Source organism: Phascolarctos cinereus, unplaced genomic scaffold (assembly GCF_003287225.1).
Source record: "Phascolarctos cinereus isolate Bilbo 61053 unplaced genomic scaffold, phaCin_HiC Scaffold_2;HRSCAF=192, whole genome shotgun sequence".
Lineage (NCBI taxonomy): Eukaryota > Metazoa > Chordata > Mammalia > Diprotodontia > Phascolarctidae > Phascolarctos > Phascolarctos cinereus.
In genome coordinates this window covers 379736717-379757588 of record NW_027555625.1, presented here as the reverse complement: position 1 = coordinate 379757588, position 20872 = coordinate 379736717, and the positions used below count along the sequence as shown (strand labels likewise).

The 20872-nt window shown below is 38.5% G+C and overlaps 1 protein-coding gene across 1 annotated transcript in view; it reads right to left on the bottom strand.

Moving 5' to 3' along the window:
• Window positions 1-20872, bottom strand: part of SH3RF2 (SH3 domain containing ring finger 2) — a 189173-nt gene that overhangs the window by 88272 nt on the left and 80029 nt on the right. The window contains exons 4-5 of the mRNA XM_020964305.2: window positions 13310-13405; window positions 6647-6970 (exon numbers count right to left, since the gene is read on the bottom strand). Of these exons, the coding sequence (XP_020819964.1) occupies window positions 6647-6970; window positions 13310-13405 (420 nt within the window). The remainder of the gene's footprint in view (window positions 1-6646; window positions 6971-13309; window positions 13406-20872) is intronic.

Here is a 20872-nt window from a genome sequence, read left to right as displayed (position 1 = left end):
TCCTAGCTATGATCTGGGCAAGTCACTTAACCTCTGATTGCCTCAGTTTCTTCAGCTATAAAAAGGGAATAATAATAACATCTATGTCCCAGGATTGTTGTAAGGATTGAATGAGATAATATTGGTAAAAGCACTTAGCACAGTGCCTGGCACATAGTGTTTAATAAATGCTTACTCCCTTCCTAACTTAGACTTGGACTATAGAGTAAGAAATGAACTGTTGCACTATTTCTAATAATATTCAAGTCTCAGAGAAGTCCTTGACTTTCTCCTCCTTCTTGTCTTGTTAAAAAGGGATTACAGCTCAGTCAAACTGTTTAATCCCAAGGTAGAAATTCATGTTTAAAAACGAGATTTATAGCTCCTTTAAAAAATCAGTGCAAGCCAAGTTTTGGCTTTTCAGGTTGCTACCTGCACAGCTAAAAAGAGTGTTTGCAATAGAATTCCCAGCATGCAATTCACTTCTTAATTACTTGGTCTCATCAATCTACTCTTTCATCTTCCAAAACTGCCTTTCAATCTAAATAAGCACCTGCTATAAGAAAGATTTCAGCTCCTGGGCTGCCTTACTGCCCCCTCTGGTTTATAACCTTTTAGGCAGCCCTGTATTAAACTGAGTTGTAATCACTCAGACCTTTTCATAATAAGTCTTTGAATAGGGATTGTGTTTTTGGCTCTACCTACATTACACTTCCTGCCCACTTGTTCGTCTCCCCTATTCTCCTACACTCTCTCTTCTGCAGCCTGGGCCAACCAGCATTGTGATGTTCTCTCATGCCAAGTTTCTGGCACACTGTTCTGTATTCCTAATATAGTCTCCCACCAATCTTATCTCTTTCTAGACCAGGGGTTATTAACCTTTTGGGGATTATGGACCCCTTCTCAGATTTTTTAAAGAAATTCATAATGGAAGAAAATGCTAAATATTAATTAGAGAACAGTGAAAATAAAGTTATAAAATTTTTTCCATCCAAATTCATGGACCCCCTGAAGGCCTGTGGATTTGAGGTTAAGAATCCCTCCTCTAGGATAGCTTAGTGGATTGAATGCTACACTCAGAATAAGGAGTTTCCTGCTTTGTAACATGGTAGTAATAATATTTGTCCTGAGGTATCTGTATAATTAAATCACACACATACACACACACACACACACACACACACACACACACACACAGAGTTCTGAAGCTGAAGTGACCTTAGAAGTCATTTATTCCAGTTTTATCATTTTAAAGAGTACAGGATAACAGATTTAGAATTGGCATTTCAGGTCATTTGGTCTAACTTCTTCATTTTACAGATGAGGAAACTGAGGCTCAGAAAATTGAAGGGGTTTGCCCAAGATCTCATGGAAGAGCTGGGATTTGAACCCAGGCCCTCCGTCTCCTTCCATGTACTCCTTCCATGGATCCGAAATGTGCTTTGTGACTGGAATGCATTATACATTACAAATATGAGCTATTATGAGAATTAAGACAAATTTATAAGAATACAAGCCATTCCCCAGTTGATAAATGGTCAATGGATATGAACAGACAGTTCTCAGATGAAGAAATTAAAGCCATCTATAGTCATATGAAAAAATGCTCTAAATCATTATTGATTAGAGAAATGCAAATCAAAACAACTCTGAGGTACCACATCACACCTATCAGATTGGCCAACATGACAAAACAGGAAAATGATAAATGTTGGAGAGGATGTGGGAAAGTTGGAACACTAATGCATTGTTGGTGGAGTTGTGAAATGATCCAACCATTTTGGAGAACAATTTGGAACTATGCCCAAAGGGCTATAAAAATGTGCATACCCTTTGACCCAGCAACAGCACTTCTAGGGCTATATCCCAAAGAGATCATACAAATGGGAAAAGGACCCACATGTACAAAAATATTCATAGCAGCTCTTTTTGTGGTGGCAAAGAATTGGAAATTGAGAGGATGCCCATCAATTAGGGAATGGCTGAGCAAGTTGTGGTATATGAATGTAATGGAATACTATCTTGCTATAAGAAATGATGAACAGGCTGACTTCAGAAAAACCTGGAAAGACTTATATGGTCTGATGCTGAGTGAAGTGAGCAGAACCAAGAGAACGTTGTACACAATAATAGCCACGTTGTGCAATGACTAATATTGATAAACTTAACCCTTCTCAGCAATACGAGGATCTAAGACATCTCCAGAGGCCTCATGATGGAAAATGCTACCCACATCCAAAGAAAGAACGATGGAAGTTGAATTGCTATCTTTTTTTTTTCCTTCTCTTCTGTTGAGTTTTGTTTCCTCTTTCTGATGGTTCCTCCTATTGGTTTTAATTTTTACTTACAACTTCATTAATGTGAAAATATGTTTAATGGAAATGGAAATGGAAATGTATAGCCTATATCAGATTGTGTGCCGTCTTGGGGAGGGTGGTGGGGAGGAAGGGGGAGAAAAATTTTAAACTCAAAAGCATATGGAAGTGATTGTTGATAAATTGAAATAAATTAATAAAATAAAAAAAGAAAATTGCCTGCAAAACAAAAAAAATGAGCTATTATATGTTACTTCATTTAAGACCCTCCCCTTCAGTCTCACCTTTGTTGGAACTTTTTACTGACTAGCTAAGTGGGTTGTGGTTTCTCCCTTTCAAACCTCTTTCTAGCTTGTGTTCTTCCTTCCCTGTGAGATCCATAGTATGCCATATGAAAGAAGCAAAACTAAGATAAGAAATACCAATTATATGTTTCTCTCTATCTAAATTGTACAAAGCCTTCAGGAGCCACTTAAGCCCCACCTTCTTCATGAATGATGCCTTCTCTGAAAATTACAGTCCATATTCATCTGTCCTTTTCCTAAAATACGACCCTTCATTGTAGTATTTTAGTACTCCACTATACGTGGACTTGCTTTTCATTGTAATTAATAAAAATACTCGCTAGCATTTATATAATGCTTTAAGTTCTGCAAAGTCCTTTACACATTTCTTATTTGGTCCTCACAAGAACTCTTTGAGGTAGGTGCTATTATCATCCTCATTTTATAGATGATTAAACTGAGTCTGGGAGAGGTGAAATAATTGGTCTAGAGTCATACATCTATTAAGTGCCTGAAGTAGCACTTGAATTCAGGTCTGCTGATTCCAAGCCTAGCACTTTATCCACTATGCCACTTAGCTGTCTAAATATTTCATTTGTGTAGATTTAGGCTATGAGTGAGCTCTTGTGTGGCTGTGATTTGAACAGGATGATCTCCGAGGTATCTTCTGGCTCTAGTCAGATGGGACACTCTGGCTTGGAGATGACCTTGGTCAATGAAGACTAGGCTAGCACAAGACAAACTCTGGAGGGCCCCTAACCAAACTGGAAAGCCTGTAAAAGTCTGTCATCAGAGCAGCCTAGCTAACTGAGGGTAGGTTCATCACTGGAAGCTCATCACAAATGGGGCTCTTTTTTTTTTTGGCTGTAACAATTCATAAGCCTGTCTACTAAGGCAAAAAACAGTGGCCATCTTCTGTATCAGTAGAGAGAATTATCTACACCCAAATCATAGATCTTTTAAAGAAGTGAAATATGAATATTAAATCAAATGTTCCCAATCTGTAGACCAGGAACCTTTGGGGAACTAAAGAGCAGTTGTAAAGGGCCTTTACATTCTACATGCACCAAAGCACTGTCATTTTGAAGATGGAATAATGTCTCACACGTATTTATTACTGTTTTTCAAAAACTAGTGGATGCTTCTATGATTAAAAACATAAAAACTGACTGAAAAGCAAGATGGATGCCTGAATGGGAGGCAGAATGCCCAGGTGCCACATACCTACTCCCACAGAACCCTCAAGTTTGTATTAGATGGAATAAAGATCAAGAAATTGAGAAATGACAGTGAATGATTTCTTCCACCCCAGACCTGCACAAAAGGTCAGCCAGAAGATCAAGTGTGATTGGTAAGGGAGCTCTTCCAGAAAGGTCAGCACCAGCATGACAAAAGTCACATGTTGTACGCAAGGCTGTTGTGTCTGGAGGTAGTAAGAGTCAAAGGCTCACCTGAGAAAGCTTCCAAGTGGTCAGAAGGGCCCAGAAAGAGGACTTTGGAAGTGTAGGGGAATAATACATAAGTGACAAGGATGTTTTTTGGTAGTTCTCAGATTGGGACACTTTAGGTCCAGGAACTCTGAGGTCATGAGCACTCTGTTCAGAGATACTAGGAAGATCCCCAATAATCTAGCACTTTGAACCTCAAAGATGTAGGGGTTGGAGTTGATAGGAGTTAACTGTAGGAGATGGTCAACACAAGAACCTAGGTGACACAGGGCTTTCCAGACTGACCATCCCACTCAAAACTGTTGCAGGGGTAAGAGCCTGGCCCTGGCATAAAGTCCTAATTCAGGAACTAAAGGTAGAGAGACAACAAAAGAAAACACTAATTAGTATAAAAAATTAGCGCAAATCTCAAAATCTTCCTGAAGGAGAAAGTACATCTATAACAAAGGGAAAAAATGAACTTTCCATGAGGGTGCATGAATTCATAGAAGAAATGAAATGAGATTAAGAAAAAGAAACAACAGCTCTAGAGAAAAGAATTGGAAGATGAATAAATAGTTTAGAAGAGAAAGTTGTGAATCAAACCCAAGTAAAGGATTCCTTGAAAACTAGAATAGACAAAAGCGAAATCAATGACCCCAAGAGATAGCAAGAACTATTAGAACAACATCAAGAGATTAAAAAATAGAAGAAAATATAAGCTATTTGATATGAAAAACTGACCTGGAAAACAAATCAAGGAGAGATACTTTAAGAATCACAGGACTCCCTGATAATCATGATTAATAAAAGCCTGTACCATATATATCAAGAAATCATAAATGAAAATTTCCCAGGTATGTAATAAACAAAATCTAGAACTCTCACATCAGAGAAAAAAATACTAGAAATACTCAGAAAGGAGCAGCTTAAATACTAAAGGATCACAGTCAGGCTCACACAAGACATAGCTCTTTCAACTATAAATGAGAAGAGATCATGGAATATAATATTCTGAAAGACAAAATATAAATATTTACAACCAAGAATATCTTATCTTGCAAAACCGAGTATAATTCTACAGGGGAGAAAATGGACCCTTAGAAGAATATAAGACTTTGAAGGATTTCTGATGAAAACACTGAACCTGAATAGGAACTGTGCAATGCAAACACAAAAGTCCAGAGGAATTGAGAAAGATAAATTTATTTCAGCAACTGGACAGAGCTGTCTAATGTGCCAAGATTCTAATAGAGGGAAAAGAAACAAGAGTCCTTTTAGAACCTTATGTCTTCAGAGGGGATTGAGACAGTTAAATAAGAAAAACAGAGGACCTGAACACATATTGGTTATGTTCTAAGGATTTTAAGAGGAGAAAGATAAAGGAGGATACAAGGAATACACTAACATAGAAAGGAGGAAGAAGGGGGTAGAACTTGCTATTTCTCATTACTGGATTACATGAGAATATACAAACATAGAGGAAAAGGTGAAGGGAATGTGCACCATATGAATCTCTTATCTAAAATGAACAAACAAAGGTTGAACACACACACACACACACACACAAAGATTTTGGTATAGAAATTCATGAAATTAAACAGGGAAACAAGTGATTATTGGGGAGGGTAGAAGTTAAGAGGGAAGAGAATATCATGGACAGAATAATTATAGTCAAAATAAGCTTCTTGATCCTGAAGCAGGGATTAAAAGGGAGGAAAAAAAATAACTAGAATTGGGGCAACCAGGTGGTGCAGTGGATAGAGCACCAGCCCTTAAGTCAGGAGGACCTGAGTTCAAATCCGGCCTCAGACCAAACACTTGACACATGCTAGCTGTGTGACCTTGGGCAAGTCACTTAACCCTGATCGCCTCACCCAAAAATAAACAAATAAATAAAATAAAAATAACCAGAATCTAAGGGGGTGTTTTAGGCGACTTCTTAGACAACTGGGAAATGGATGAACAAATTGTGGCATTTTAATGTAACAGAATATTATTTCACCATAAAAAATTATAAGACAATTTCAGAGAATCCTGAGCAGTATAAACTGACAGAGAGAGAAATGAGCAGAGCAATATAAAAAAGGATAGTAACATTCTGGTTGACTATGCTTATTTGTTACAAGTGCATTTTTCTTTCTTTCTCTGTAGGACAACATGGGATTATCAAGAGTGATGCCAAAAAAAAAAGGCTATTGAAACATTTAAAAAATAGCACAGAAAAGAATAGAAGGAAATTCAGAAGGAAGACAAGGAAAATAGTTTGGAGAGTAGCATGCAGAATTTATTTTATACTTTAAAAAGGAAGCAGATGAAATGGAAACTCATGAGTTCATAAACTGTGTGTATAGAAATAACCTTTTTTTGGTGCTCAAGTTAAAAAAAAATTAAAGAAAAGCATTACTGAATTTAAGGTAGCTTTTTTGTCGTGATCCATTTGGTCAATCAATGGATACCAATAGTACAACTACTTAAAATGGGGTAGTCTACAGATATTTTTCATCATTAAAAGGGAGCCCTCATGCTTGAACAAGTTGAGAACCACTATATTAAACAAGAAACAAACATGACATTATATAAATCATTTCCTAAAGTCCAACTCTGCCCCTAGTTTAAAATGTCAAATGTGTTTTCTTACCTGGACAGGGCTGTTAGGTGGAGGCTCTACCTTCTCAAAATTCTGAGCTGCCACAGAAGGATTGCTGGAGCTGATGAGCACAGGGGAGCTGATTTCCACCATCTGTTGCCCTGTGGGTGAATGGACCATTCTGTTGAGGGTATTCAAGGCTGTCATGATGGAGAATTGTCTTGGGTTCTTCCTCCTGGATTCTATGACCTGACTGAAGGCTGGTGATTCTGCCACTTTGCTTCTAGGAGAAGAGGATCTCAGGGACATGCTCTTTATGTGGGATGACTGATGGTTTTTGCCCTTCTCTAGCAAATGTCTCGCAGTGAGGTTTGGCTGAAATACAAAGGATCCAGTGAAAATTGGGGTTCTGTCATCTTAGGCTTAAATGTAAGACCTTTAGGATTTACTGGGCTAGTCTCTATAAATATTTCCCTCCAGGTCAATGTAAAACTATTTGAACTCAAGGATAATTTTTGAATTTTATAAATTGGTTCCTTTTACTCCAGGGAAATTCCCGAGATTCCATTCCTTACTATTGTACCAACAGTGTTTATACTCATATTTAGGCTCTATCTAGATGAATACAGCAAATCTGTTCATTTGATCCTGGAACTAGGCAGCTTAGTACAGCAGAAACAATGCTGAATTTACAGACCTGAACTTGGAGACTTGGTGTCTGAGTACAAATCCTGACTCTGTCATTTTGGGCAATTCACTTTACCTCTAAAAGCTTCAGTTTCCTCATCTGTAACTTAAGGCGGGAAGGTTTGATAGATGATCTCTACATTCTCTTCTAACTCTAAATACAGGAAACTATGATATTAATTTTTGCAGAGACGGAGTTAGGGTTTGGCAACTTTCAAATAGCAGGCTGAATCAATTCCCATTTCCCCACTCTTGGGCAGAATTTCTAAGGGCATGCCATTGCTAAAATTCTTCCTCTTCTTCAGTGTAGACACTACTGGCAGTCCTACAGACCACAGAACAATGGTGCAATTGCTTTCAAAAGAGTTCCCAGATAACCAAACACTTCACAGAAACAGAGATAAATGTGATCATGAAAATAAAATTACCAATTTGCCAACTTGTCCCTGTGGCTTCCCTCACTGATATGGCACCATAAAAATGTTCTCAAACAGGTGATATTTCCTTGTTATTAGACTGTAAGCTATATGAGGTGAGAGACTGAGCGTTATCTGACTCAAGCACAGTTCCTTCACACGTAACAGGTACTTAATAAATATTTATTGTAATTGTTATTCTGTCTTTTGACCTTGACCATTCATACAAACATACTGGCCTCTTTTTAGGTGATGGTTAAAATTCATTTTCTTGAATCCTCTCTTTTGAATTCTGTTGTTTCCCCTACCTCGAACACTGCCTTTTCTCAGCTTATCCCTAACCTACTCATCCTTCGAGAACCAATTTAAGTATGAAATCACTTCTATAAAACCGTCTCTACTCAAACTCGTTGTTTTTTTCCCCCTTTTCTCAGAAAAGACTATAATGCTTCCTTTCTAATGTCAGTCATTTGGGCACTTAATCATACAGTGTGTTGATCGGTAAATAGTAAATGGTAAAATAGTTACGAGTCTTGCCTCCCAGGTGAGATTCTGAGCACTTTGAGGGGATGACTGAGTGCTCTAACCCAGTTCTAGACACCAGTCAGCCATTTCATCATACTTGAATTGAATCAATCAAGTTCATTGCCATCTGAGGTAAGACTACAACTGGAGAAATCAATTCCTCCCTCACAGACTTAAAAGTTCTGTTCTTACTTGGGGCCTACCACTATACTTTAAAGGGGCAGAGTAGCCCAAAACTCTGGGCTTTGTTATTTTGTCATTCAAAGGAATAATTATACCAGCGGGGAGAACTGTAGACCTCTTAGGTATTTAGCTACTCTTATGAAAAAAATATCTTTTAGGTTCTTTGAACTCAGTAAGAGTAATAAATTAAATTTGACAAGCATTTATTAATTGCCCATTATGTGCTGAGATACAAAGACAAAAATTAGAATTGTCCTTGACTAACAGTATAACACAGAATGTATTGGAGATGATGTCCTAACAAGATAACAAGGTTCCAGACTTGGCATTTCCCCTTCTCTGTTCAGGTACAATCCAAGACAGAAAATGATGCGTTTAAAAAAAAACAAACCTCTGGCTTTTGCCAAAAGGTTCTTCACAAGAAATCAATGTTTCCTTCCAATTGTTTTTAATGATATGGATAATTCAAAGTTTATTTGAAGAATTTGCAGCAATTTCTAGCCTTAAATAAGTAAAGACAGGAGTCAAATGTAAGAACTACTTCACTCTGTTTAGATCTCAAGCATTTAAAAAAAATCTGAATCTTAGAACATAGCAAGCACTCAGTAATACACAGGTCCTTCTGCTAATTATAAGACCAAATAGAGATATGACTAGTTTGATTATTTCCTTGAGTGTTCTTCTAATTTCTGATTTTGGAGGGGAGAAGGAGAATATAAAAATGATTATAAAATGCAAACCTTTCCAATGACAAGATATCAAAGGCTGTTGATTAGCTCTATGATGTTCTTCATTTGGAAGGCATGGGGAAAGTCTCTATATAAAGTAATCGAGAAGTTATTTAAAGAGTGGATTGTAACCATTTAGAAAAGGAAACAGTGAAGAGTCTGCACTGGTTGATCAAGAACAAGCTATGTCTAAAATTCTCTTTTAAACAAGTTACTACCGCCTCCAGAGAAAGAAGTGATGGTGTCTGAACACAGACTGAGGCATACTATTTTTTACCTTCTTTCTTTTTTTAGTTTGAGTTTTCTTCCACAAAATGACTAACATAGAAATATGTTTTACATGATTGCACATATATAACCTATGTCAGATGCTTATTTTCTCAGGGAGGGGATAGAGGAGGAAGGGAAGGACAGAATTTGGAACTCAAAACTTAAAAAAAAAGAAGTTAAAATTGTTTTTATATGTAATTTGAAATAAAATAAAATATTATTTGAAATATTTTTCTGTCTTCCAAAAAAAGGAGAAGTTACTAGAGTTATAGAAGGGGAAAATACTATAGAAGAAATCATCATTTATTAAGTATTTACTGTGTGTCAAGCACTAGAGATACAATATATAGATAAACAAGACAGCCTCCACCCTCAAGGAGCTTTTATTCTAGTGGGGGAAGACAATAAATAGGTCAATCAATAAGCACTTAGTAGGTTCTTACTGTGTGTTATACAGGAGAGCTGAAAGGAGGAAGAGGTTAGTGAGAAGAAATGCAGTTCAAAGAGTCCAGTGATGAATGAAGTAAAGGCTACAGACACGAAACCAGGGTACACAATAATTAGTTGAAGTAATGGGGGATGTTAAGCCTGAAGAAAATAAGACTTAATAGGGACATTACAGCTGTCCTTAGTATTTGAAGGAATGTGGAAGGGGAATAAGACTTCTTTTGCTTGGGTTCAGAGTATAAAGCTAGGACCAATGCGGAAAATTTCAGAGGCAGACTTTTGCTTCATGTAAAGAAACCTTCTTAACAATCTGAGCTATCCAAAAGAACAGGCAACCAAAGACAGCTGTATCTTGAGTTCCTTATCACTGAAAGTTCTTCAAGTTGAGCACGAAGGATCAGATACCTACTTGGAGATGTTGCAAAGGGGAGTGTTGTTTTAGTCAGAGCTGGAGTAGATGTAACCTCCGAAGTCATCCCCAGATCTGATTCTACAATACCCCAAGTCATCCCTCAAATTCTAAAGGAAACGTGTGAAGAGCAATCCCTATAATAAGCTTGATCTATCAACCATCAATAAATCCTTACTCAGCATATATGGTATACCTAGGACTATGCCAGGAACTATAGGAAAAAAATATGACACCCTCACAGACCTTATAGTCTCCTTGGAGATTTGGGCACTAGAAAAACATCAGATAATCCCAGACAGTACATAATTTAGTGCAAAACGGAGGGTAGAGACAAGGTGGAATGAGAGTTTGGAGAAGGAAGAGATCATTGGAGGTCAGAGTTGTTAGAGAAAACTGAATGGGATGGGTAGCACTTTGAAGGAGGGATAAGACTTGAATAGGTGGGAAAGAGGAGGAGGAGACATTTCACAAGGACGGAGCACTGTGGATACAGGCGCGAAGGGTGGCATCAGGCATATGTGGAAATGAGTTGGTGGGTGGGAAGGGGGTGATGCAATGAAGAGACTGGCCTTATTATAAGGAACAAGGGCTTCATGTTGGGGAATGGTGAGAAATTGGGTTAGATAGGTAGGATGGGGTCAGATCACAGACTGCCTTCAAAGTTAGATAGAGAACTTTCCCAGAGTAAGCCTCTCTCACTCTGGTCATTCTAATCTTTCCAGAAAAACCTTTTAGTTTTATATAGAGTTGTGGTCATTTAGTTATTTTCAGTCACACCTTACTCTTCATGACCCTATTTGGGTTTTTGTTGGCAAAGATGCTGGAGTGGTTTGCCATTTCCTTCTCCAGCTCATTTTACAGATGAGGAAACTGAGGCAAACAGGAGTAAGTGACTTGACCAGGGACACACAGCTAGGAAGTATCTGAGGCCAGATTTGAACTCAAATCTTCCTGACTCCAAGTCTGACACCCTGTCCACTGTGCCACTTCGCTGCTCTTATACAGTTGTAGCTACTTATATATTTATATGATCTGTATTTCATTACATGTTTATGGCTCCATCTCCCCTTCAGTGTTCTCAATTGTCTTTATTTCGTCTTTTCTGTAGGGAAAAATTTTTGAGGGCAAGGATCATACCCTCTAACTTAAAAGCTACTTTTGTAATTTACCAGTGATATAACTAAATTCCCTTTATTATTACTACTACTAATAGCTAGCTAGCATTCATATAGTGGTTTAAATCTGCATAGCACTTTACAAATATTATCTCATTTTATCCTCACAATCCAGAAAGTTAGGTGTTGTTATTATTATACCATTTTACAGATGAGGAAATTGAGGCTGAGAGAAGTTATAGTAACTTGGCCAGGGTCACATAGCTAATAAATGTCTGAGATTGTGTCCAGATTTGAATTCAAGTCTTCTTGACTCCAGATCCAGTACTCTATTGACTGTGCCACCTAGATGACTCTGTATTTTGATTCTGGAATGAATCCCTCCAACCATGTTGGGGTTACAGAAACATGGATAGGAAACAGGTAATATAATAATTGAACAACAGATAATTATCCTGATATTGACTAGACTGCAAGGCTCTTGAACACAAAGACAATGTCTTAATAGTCTCTATCTCCCTCAGTGGTATCCTGCTTTGTATAGAGGGATAGGGACTGGATTGGTGATTTCATTTACATAGAGAATTGCCAGGTAAGGAATCTCTCTCTACTAATGCAGGTCAGCACCTTCTCTGCAACTTACAGACTTAGAGAACCTTACACTGAGAGGTTAAATGTTAAATGCCTTGCTCAGGGTCACACAGCCAGTATTAGAGGCAGGTCTTGAACCCAGGGCCTCTTGACTTCAAGGCTGGCTCTCTATTCATCATACCATGCTGCCTCTCATTTAGTACATAGTGGGTTCTTAATAAATTGGTGCTGAATGAATAAATGATCTATTTTCTTTCTCTTAAAATTTTTAAAATTTGTTTTTAGTTTTCAACATTCAATTTTATAAGATTTTGAGTTCTAAATTCCCCCCCTCCCCAGACAGCATGTAATCTGATATAGGCTATACATGTACAATTATATTAAACCTATTTCCACATTAGTCATGTTGTGAAAGAAGAATCAGACAAAAAAAATCACAAGAAAGAAAAAAAAGAGAGAAAATGGTATGCTCTGATCTGTATTCAGACTCTGTAGCTTTTTCTCTAGATGTGGATAGCATTTTCCAGAAGACCTAAGTCTATCAAAGTTAGTCACTGCGCAATGTTGCTGCTACTGGTTACAGAGTTCTTCTGATTCTGCTCACTTCACTCAGCATCAGTTCATGTAAGTGTTCCCAGGTTTTTCTAAAGTCTACCAGCTCATCATTTCTTATGGAACGATAGTATTCCATTACATTCATATACCACAACTTGTTCAGCCATTCCCCAATTGATGGGCATCCCCTCAATTTCCAATTCTTTGCCACCACAAAAAGAGCTGCTATAAATATTTTTGTACATGTGGGTCTTTTTCCCTTTTCTGTGATCTTTTGGGATACAGACCAAGCTGGATCAAAAGGTATGCATGATTTTATAGCCGTTTGAACACAATTCCAAATTGCTCTCCAGAATGGCTGGATCAGTTTACAACTCCACCAACAATGCATTAGAGTTCCAATTTCTCCACATCTTCTCCAACATTTATCATTTTCTTCTTTTGTCATGTTAGCCAATCTGATAGGTGTGATATGGTACCTCAGAGTTGTTTTAATTTGCATTTCTCTAATCAACAGTGATTTAGAGAATTTTTTTTATATGACTATAGAGAGCTTTAATTTCTTCATCCTGCCTATTCATATCCTTTGACCATTTATCAATTGGGGAATGACTTGTTGAATAGTCTATCTTCATTACCTCTAGCTCTCAATCTAAAATAGGCCAAAACTAAATAGAGATCTCACTTTGGCATCTCTGCTTGTGGAAAGGGTAAACATGGGGCCCTATGCCAATTATTTAGCAGTTCCATGGGCTTAACTTAGATTTGGCCTCTATGTCACTTACCTCTACAAACAAGATGGGGAAGATGCCAACTTTATCACCTAATTTGCCTTCCGCCCAATTCTCATCAACTCGGCTAATCACAGTGATAACATCATCCTGAAAGAGAGAACAGTTTCATCCTCCACATTACCTTCCAGCTTTGTTGATTCACGTTGATTTCCAACTATTAGACACAAGGAATTTCTTTTTTATTTTATTTTTTTAAAAAATTAATTAATTTACTTTTAGTTTTCAACAATCACTTCCATAAGCTTTTGAGTTTTAAATTTTTCTCCCCTTCCCTCCTAAACTCCCTCCCCAAGATGGCGGGCAATCCTGATATAGGCTTTACACATATATTCCTATTAAACATATTTTCACATTAGTCATGTTGTAAAGAAGAATTAGAACCAATAGGAGGAACCACAAGAAAGAAGAAACAAAACAAAACAGAAGGAAAAAAAAAAGAGCAAATAGTATGCTTTGATCTGCATTCAAACTCCATAGTTCTTTTTCTGGATGGGGATAGCATTTTCCATCATAAGACTTTTGGAGATGATACAAGGAATTTCAAACCCTTCACATACATGCCCACACAATATTTGGCCATTCATTCAACAAACACTCAGCCCACTTTAAAGTAGATGTATTACTCTCCCCACCCGTTTCCCCACATCCACACACATATAGGGAGTAACCACTCCCTTTCTTAAAGTTAGGATTAAACTGATTTGGCATGAGCAGGTTCTCCTTTAATGTCCTAAGAAAATGATCCAGAGCTATTATGTATTTTGCTTAGAGGTTGGCAGAAACTTGGGAATGACTTAGATGGAATGGAAGTGAAAATGGCACAAAAGAAAATTAACTCAGGAAGAGGGGCTGGACCTCAAAATATGAAAGAGAAGAAATTTGAGCTGGAGGCAACAATTTAAAATGCTCTCAGGGATCTATTATTATTATTATTATTTTTTTTTTTTGGTGAGGCAATGGGGTGAAGTGACTTGCCCAGGGTCACACAACTAGTAAGCTAGTAAGTGTCAAGTGTCTGAGGTCACATTTGAACTCAGGTCTTCGTGAATCCAAGGCCAGTGCTCTATCTACTGCACCACCTAGCTGTCCCTATTTTCAAAGCATCTTACAGTGCAGGTAACAAAACAAAGGTCCTAGATGCAGAAGCTTTATTACACAACAAAGACAAACAAGATTAACAACTATTGACCTATATGCTTGATTTCTCATCTCTATAAAATCTTTATGAAAATATCCAAAGAAAATAGGGAGATGGTTTTGGGGTTTTTTTGAATGATTTTCCACAGCAGATCACATCTTCAGAGTCACACAAGTGACTAAGAGCTACACAGAATATAAGATGTTACTTTTTGTTCGCCACCAAAAAAAATACTTGATTTGAGAGGAAGCCCAGTCCAGCAAGGTCTCCTCTTACACTTGGTAAGATCATGCAAGATTCTTTGATAGATGGAACCACAAAGTAAACGTGTTTACCATTCTTTTGTTATAAATAGCAAGCAAAGTGCAAAGCATGGAGACATATGCTCATCCATGATGTTCACTGCTATAGAGAGTGCAAATAAAAGAGGAATTCCACGTAGATGGTGAAGTCCCTCAGAGGTTCCTGTTAATAGACGATATTTTGCTGACTGCATCATGACACAGAACACTACAGGGTCTTGTGAGACTTAAAACCAATGAAAAATCCATTAAGCAATCCAAACAGGAGTCTCTTCCCCATCACCAGATCCTTTCATCTACTATATTTACAAATACATCCAGGTCTTTCTAATTCAAAACAAAAACATAGAACAAAAAAAAATTTCCCTTGATTCTTCTGCTACATTCAGCTACTATCCTTTATCTCTCTTCATTTTCTTGAGATTTTTTTTTTTAAAAAGGTGTCTACAAATCCACTTACTTACTACCTGGTCTCTCTGTAACCTTTTGCAATATAGGTTTTACTCCCATGCCTCCAATGAAACTGCTCACTCAGAGCTCAATAAATTTCCTCATAATCACCAAATCTGATAGTCTTTAAGTCTTCAGTCCTTTGACTTCTAGGCAAAATTTGGCTCTACTGATCACTGCCTCTTACTCTATTTCCTTCTTTTTTTTTTTTAGAGACCCCTCCCCCCTGCCTCCACCCCTCAATTAACTTCTTTCTTCCCCTTCACAGGGTACTGAAATGTTAGAGCCTAAATGTGACATTTTCACTCACACCAAATTTGTCTTATGTCACAGTTTCATTGCTCTCCTTCTAGTTTCATCTTTCCACCCACACTGTTATTATTTTATATATGTACATGTAAACATTACATATGAAATATAGTATATTTACTAGTGGAGAAATAAACATAGAATTTCAGAACTGGACATGAGACTTTAGAATATAAATATAGTGTTAGAGCATATGATGCTAGAAGTAGAAGAAACTATGCCCCAACCATCTCACTTAATTGGGATAAGGTTATGGAAGCCTAGAGGAGACCTAGGCTAGGTGGTGACTATTCTGGAAAGGTTCCTCATACAGACAGAAATTAGCGAACGTCTCCTTATGTGTAGGTGGCTGGAGAAAAAGGATTTTTCTACTAAAATTCCCAGTTTCTTGCTTTCCTTTCTAATTTTGGCTGCACTGGTTTTGTCTATGCAAAAACTTTTAAATTTGATGTCATCAAAATTATCCATATTATATCCTGTAATGCTCCTTATCACTTGTTCAGTCACAAATTCTTCCCTTAACTATAAATCTGACAGGTTAAAATAGTCCATGCTCCCCATATGTATATGGATGTCTGTGTGTGTATATATAAATACAACTGGACATCTGTTTTGTTCACTAGGCTATGCTGTTGTTGCTCAGCCATTTCAGTTATGTCCAACTTTTCGTGACCCCACTTGGGGGTTTGTTGGCAAAGATATTGGAGTGGTTTGCCATGTCCTTCTCCAGATCATTTTCCAGATGAGGAACTGAGGCAAACAGGGTTAAGTGACTTGCCCAGGGTCACACAGCTATAAGTGTCTGAGGCCAGATTTGAACGCATGAAGGTGAGTCTTTCCGATTCTAAGCCTAGTGCTTTGTCTACTGTGCCACTCAGCGGCCCTCACTAGGCTATGCTGCCTCCCAAAAACAACAGCAGCAACGACAATCCTAGCACATACTGACAGCGCTTTAAGGTTTACAAAGAAAGCACTCTCCGCACAACAACCCTGTGAGGTGAGCAGTGCAAGTCATCTTATCTCCATTTTCTAGACAAGAAAACAGAGGCTTACTTAAGGTCGCACATTTGGGAAATGAAGGAACTGGGACTCAACCCTCCTTAACTTGAGAAGCTTGACTTGCAAAGGTCTTTTTGGACTCCAACTCCAGCACAGACAGGCACAAAGTAAGAATATTATATGGTGGTTACAGAGGACCATTTTGCCTGTATTCTGGCATCAATCTCATGAGCTGAGGGAGTAACCTCCTCCCTGATGAAATCACAGGATTTATTTGTTTTTAAAATACAAAAGTAAGTACAGTAAAACTTGACTTGGGAACAGGGTCAAGATACCTATATGTATCTGCACCTCCTTCAGCCTTGAATTCCACCCCTGGGATGCTCAGTTGTGAGAAGTTGAGTTTTCACCTTATCTTGACAGGAACCAGACCTCCAATGCCCAGACATCTGCACAGCATGCTTCCACACATACCCCATTTCTCCCTGCCCCTCCCCAATCCTCCCACTGCCCAGTCGCCCACTGTTATCTCTTGGAGAGTGATGCTTACTTTTATTTGTATCCCCAGTGCTTAGAACAGTGTCTGATCCAGTAAGCACTTAAAGAAATTTAATAAGCAATAAAGAAATTCTTTCTTTCATTTCCTTCCTTCCTTCCTTCCTTCCTTCCTTCCTTCCTTCCTTCCTTCCTTCCTTCCTTCCTTCCTTCCTTCCTTCCTTCTCTCCTCTCCTCTCCTCCCTTCCCTTCCCTTCCCTTCCCTTCCCTTCCCTTCCCTTCCCTTCCCTTCCCTTCCCTTCCCTTCCCTTCCCTTCCCTTCCCTTCCCTTCCCTTCCCTTCCCTTCCCTTCCATTCTCCTCTCCTCTCTTCTCTTTTCTTCTCTCTCTCCCTCTCTCTCTCATACCTATCTAGGTGTCTACATGGTATGATTCAAGGACCAATTAAGCAGGTTTTCCTCCTCCCAAATATTAATCTCACTTGCTGTCTGTCGTTACACCATTATAGTTTTATTCTTACAAAGAGGAAAGAAAGGAGTGCTGATAGGGGAGGTGGGAAGGACCCAAAGACAAAGGTGGACTTCTTTTCTGTTTGCCCTTGGGGTAGAAATAGAATATATAGAACATGAAGATATTCTGAAGTACGGATATTTTCTAGATTGGAAGGTAACTGAGCATTTGCCTAATTGGTCAGTAAATAAATATTAAGCTCCTATGATGTGCTAAGCACTGAGGATACAAAAAAAGGGCAAAAACCAGCCCCCTGCCCTCAAGAAACTCACAATCTAATGGACCAGACAACAAACAGCAAGCCAAGAAATGTGTACAAAAAGCAGAAATAAGAAAAAATTAACAGAGGGAAGGCCCTAGAATAAAGAGTGGTCAGGAAAAGCTTCCTGTAGAAGATGAGATTTTACTTGGGACTTCAAGCCAAAGAAAATGCCTATAGCTGAGAGATGAAGTGTCTTGTTGGAGGAATAGCAGTGTGGGTTCTGAGGTAATCTGCACTATTTATACTTTTTTGGAGAGAAGCTAAATACCAATTCTCTGACAATTCTGAAAACCTTGTGTGTGGGAGACTTTTCCTGGTCTCCTACATATAGGTATCTTGACCCTGTTCCCAAGTCAAGTTTTACTGTACTTACTTTTGTACTTGAAAAAACAAAGAAATCCTGTGATTCATCAGGGAGGAGGGTACTCCCTCAGCTCATGCAGATTATAATTTTTCTATGCCTCAGTAAATGTCTTCATGAGTTATTTGTGGCCACAAAAATTTCATCATCTAGCGTCTAGCCTCTTTAAACTTACCTATGTTGGTTCACAGACAACTGACCTCATCCAACCGCTCTGTGCTAATATGGGAATAAAAGGGACACAAGGGCCAGCACCAGGCCTGTACTTAAAATTTTCTAGGTTATTTGAACTTGTTAGAGCTAGTAATCTCCTAGAATAATGGCCTCTGAACACCCAGGGTGAATTCATTCATTCATTCATTCATTCATTCATTCATTCATTCATTCATTCAACCAAATAAGCATTTAAGACATACCTTGGTATAGTGGAGATGGTTCTACAGTCTGGAAGCCCTGGATTCATGTCCTGCCTCAAACATTACTAGCTACATAATCTTCTATGCCCTAGCCTCCCCACCTAACAAGTGGAGGAGTTGTATTTTATGATCTCTAAGGCTCCTTTCAGCTCGAAGTCTATGATACTAAGATCATAATAGGTCCTAATGAATCATAAGATCTCAGGATCATAGATATAAAGCTACAAGGGGCGTCAGCGGCCATCGAGTTCAACCCCTTAATTTGACAGATGAAGACGCTGGCACACAGAGAAGTTAAGTAAACTGCCCAGGGTCACACAGCTAATGGTGTATGAGGCTGAGGCTACAGAGATAAAATAGTCCCTGCCCCGGAGGAATGCCATGATAAGGTTTATTGGAGAAAGACTTTATGAAAGAATCTAGTTGCAAATTTAAGGCCCATCACAGCCCACCTTTGGCATCTTAGAGAAATTAGGAAATGGGCATTGAAATGCCAGGAAATGCATATAAACCACGACTTTCAAATAGAAAGTACAAAGAAGTTATCAGACCTTAGGGCTAGGAGGAGGAAAACTAGTTTCCACTGATGTGGGAATAAAATTACCAAACAAACCACCTTTTCTGAGCCACTAAGTTCATGTGGAGGCACGAGTCTTGTTTGGGCCACTTTGGTTTGATCGACTCAAAGACATTTGGCAAAGGAGGAAAAAAGGCACAAAAACCTAAGGGAAATAACTCCTGTTTTTATTTCTCTGAATGACTCTGAAAGTTTGGGGAATGAGAATAATAAAGGTCAAATTCCTAGAGGGAAGCATTCCAGTTTTGTACAAAATGGCTATTACTTGCAAACTGGTGGAAATTTGTCCAGCGAAAATACTTTCAGTGAAAATTCCCCCTGGGAAAAACTTTTAGAGCCAGAAGAGATCTTAGCGGCTATCTAGTCTAATCTCATTTTACAGATGAAGAAACTGAAGCACAGAGAGGGTAAGGGACTTACCCAGGGTCACATAACTAGTTAGTGTTGAAGGCATGACTTGAATGCAGGTTTTCTTGATTCTAAATCTCACACTCTATGCATTATGCCACCACAGACCTGGGGCTGTACTCCAGCCCCTTGCTAAAACCTAGAGGTCTTGCTGGGATGACCCAGCAACTCTATTCTCCCAATCACCTCTGCTACATGACTTTCCGTGGTGTTCTGTATAATACGGCTGACACAAATCATAGAGGTTAAGATGAGCCCTGGGGAAACAATATTCTTTACCAGGAGTTCTCTACCCATCCTTCAATTTTTACAAGTATCCTGGGTTCTCCTTGCTCATCTTCTTCTATCACCTCTCTCTATTGACGTACTCACTCTTTCCCACTCATCCAATCCTGCATTCCACCTAGCTGCTTAATTTTTTTGAGTATCTGATTAGGATGGGGAGAGGTTGTAGTATGGGTATATATAAGTTTATGGGCTACATACTTCAGGAAGCCTTTCCTGATACCCCTTTGTTGACTACATGTTTGGGTGAGGTTGTATATGTTTCTGACATGAGCGTTATAACTATGTGTGTACCTTTGTTTATGTTGAAGTATAGATGTTCTCTGGGTTTCAGTGTGTACTGAATGTTTTCCAATTCGATTCAACAGACATTTAATTATCTGTTCCGCGCAAGGCTCTGTGCTGGGTTCTGGAGATGCACTCTTGGCTTTCAGCAAGGAGGGGCTGGTCTACTGATGTTCATCCTTCCTTCTCGAAGAGGACCAATGACATCAGGAGGGTGATGTCTTGACTTGCAAGTGAATTGGATTTAAGTGAGGCAGAGCTGTGCAGTCATCAGCCTCACTGTCTCCTCCAGAGTCACTGGAATCCAGTGCAAGGCTTAGGTCACGATGACTGGTGATGGCCCCAGATGCAGTGGGAGCAGAGGGGTTGGTATATGGGTATTAATATGAATAATTTGTAGCTGTTAACAGATATAAGAAGTAGAGATGATGGAGGTTTAGAAATGCTATTGGCTGCATGCAAATAGCAGCTGGTGATTAGTCCTATTTACAGAGAGATTTTTGGAGAATTACTTATATAATAGAGAAGCAGCCTGGCACGGTAGAAAGAGTGCATAACTTGGAGTCAAAAGATGTAAATTCAAATCCCGGTTGTACCATTTACTAGCTGTGGGACTTTAGGTAAGTAATTTCACTTTTCTGAGTCTCAGTTTCCTCTTCTGTAAAATTGGGATAATATCTGCACTACCTACTTCAAAGGACTGGTGGGATCAAATGAGAGATATATTAAGTGAAGTGCTTTATAACTCTAAAGAGCTA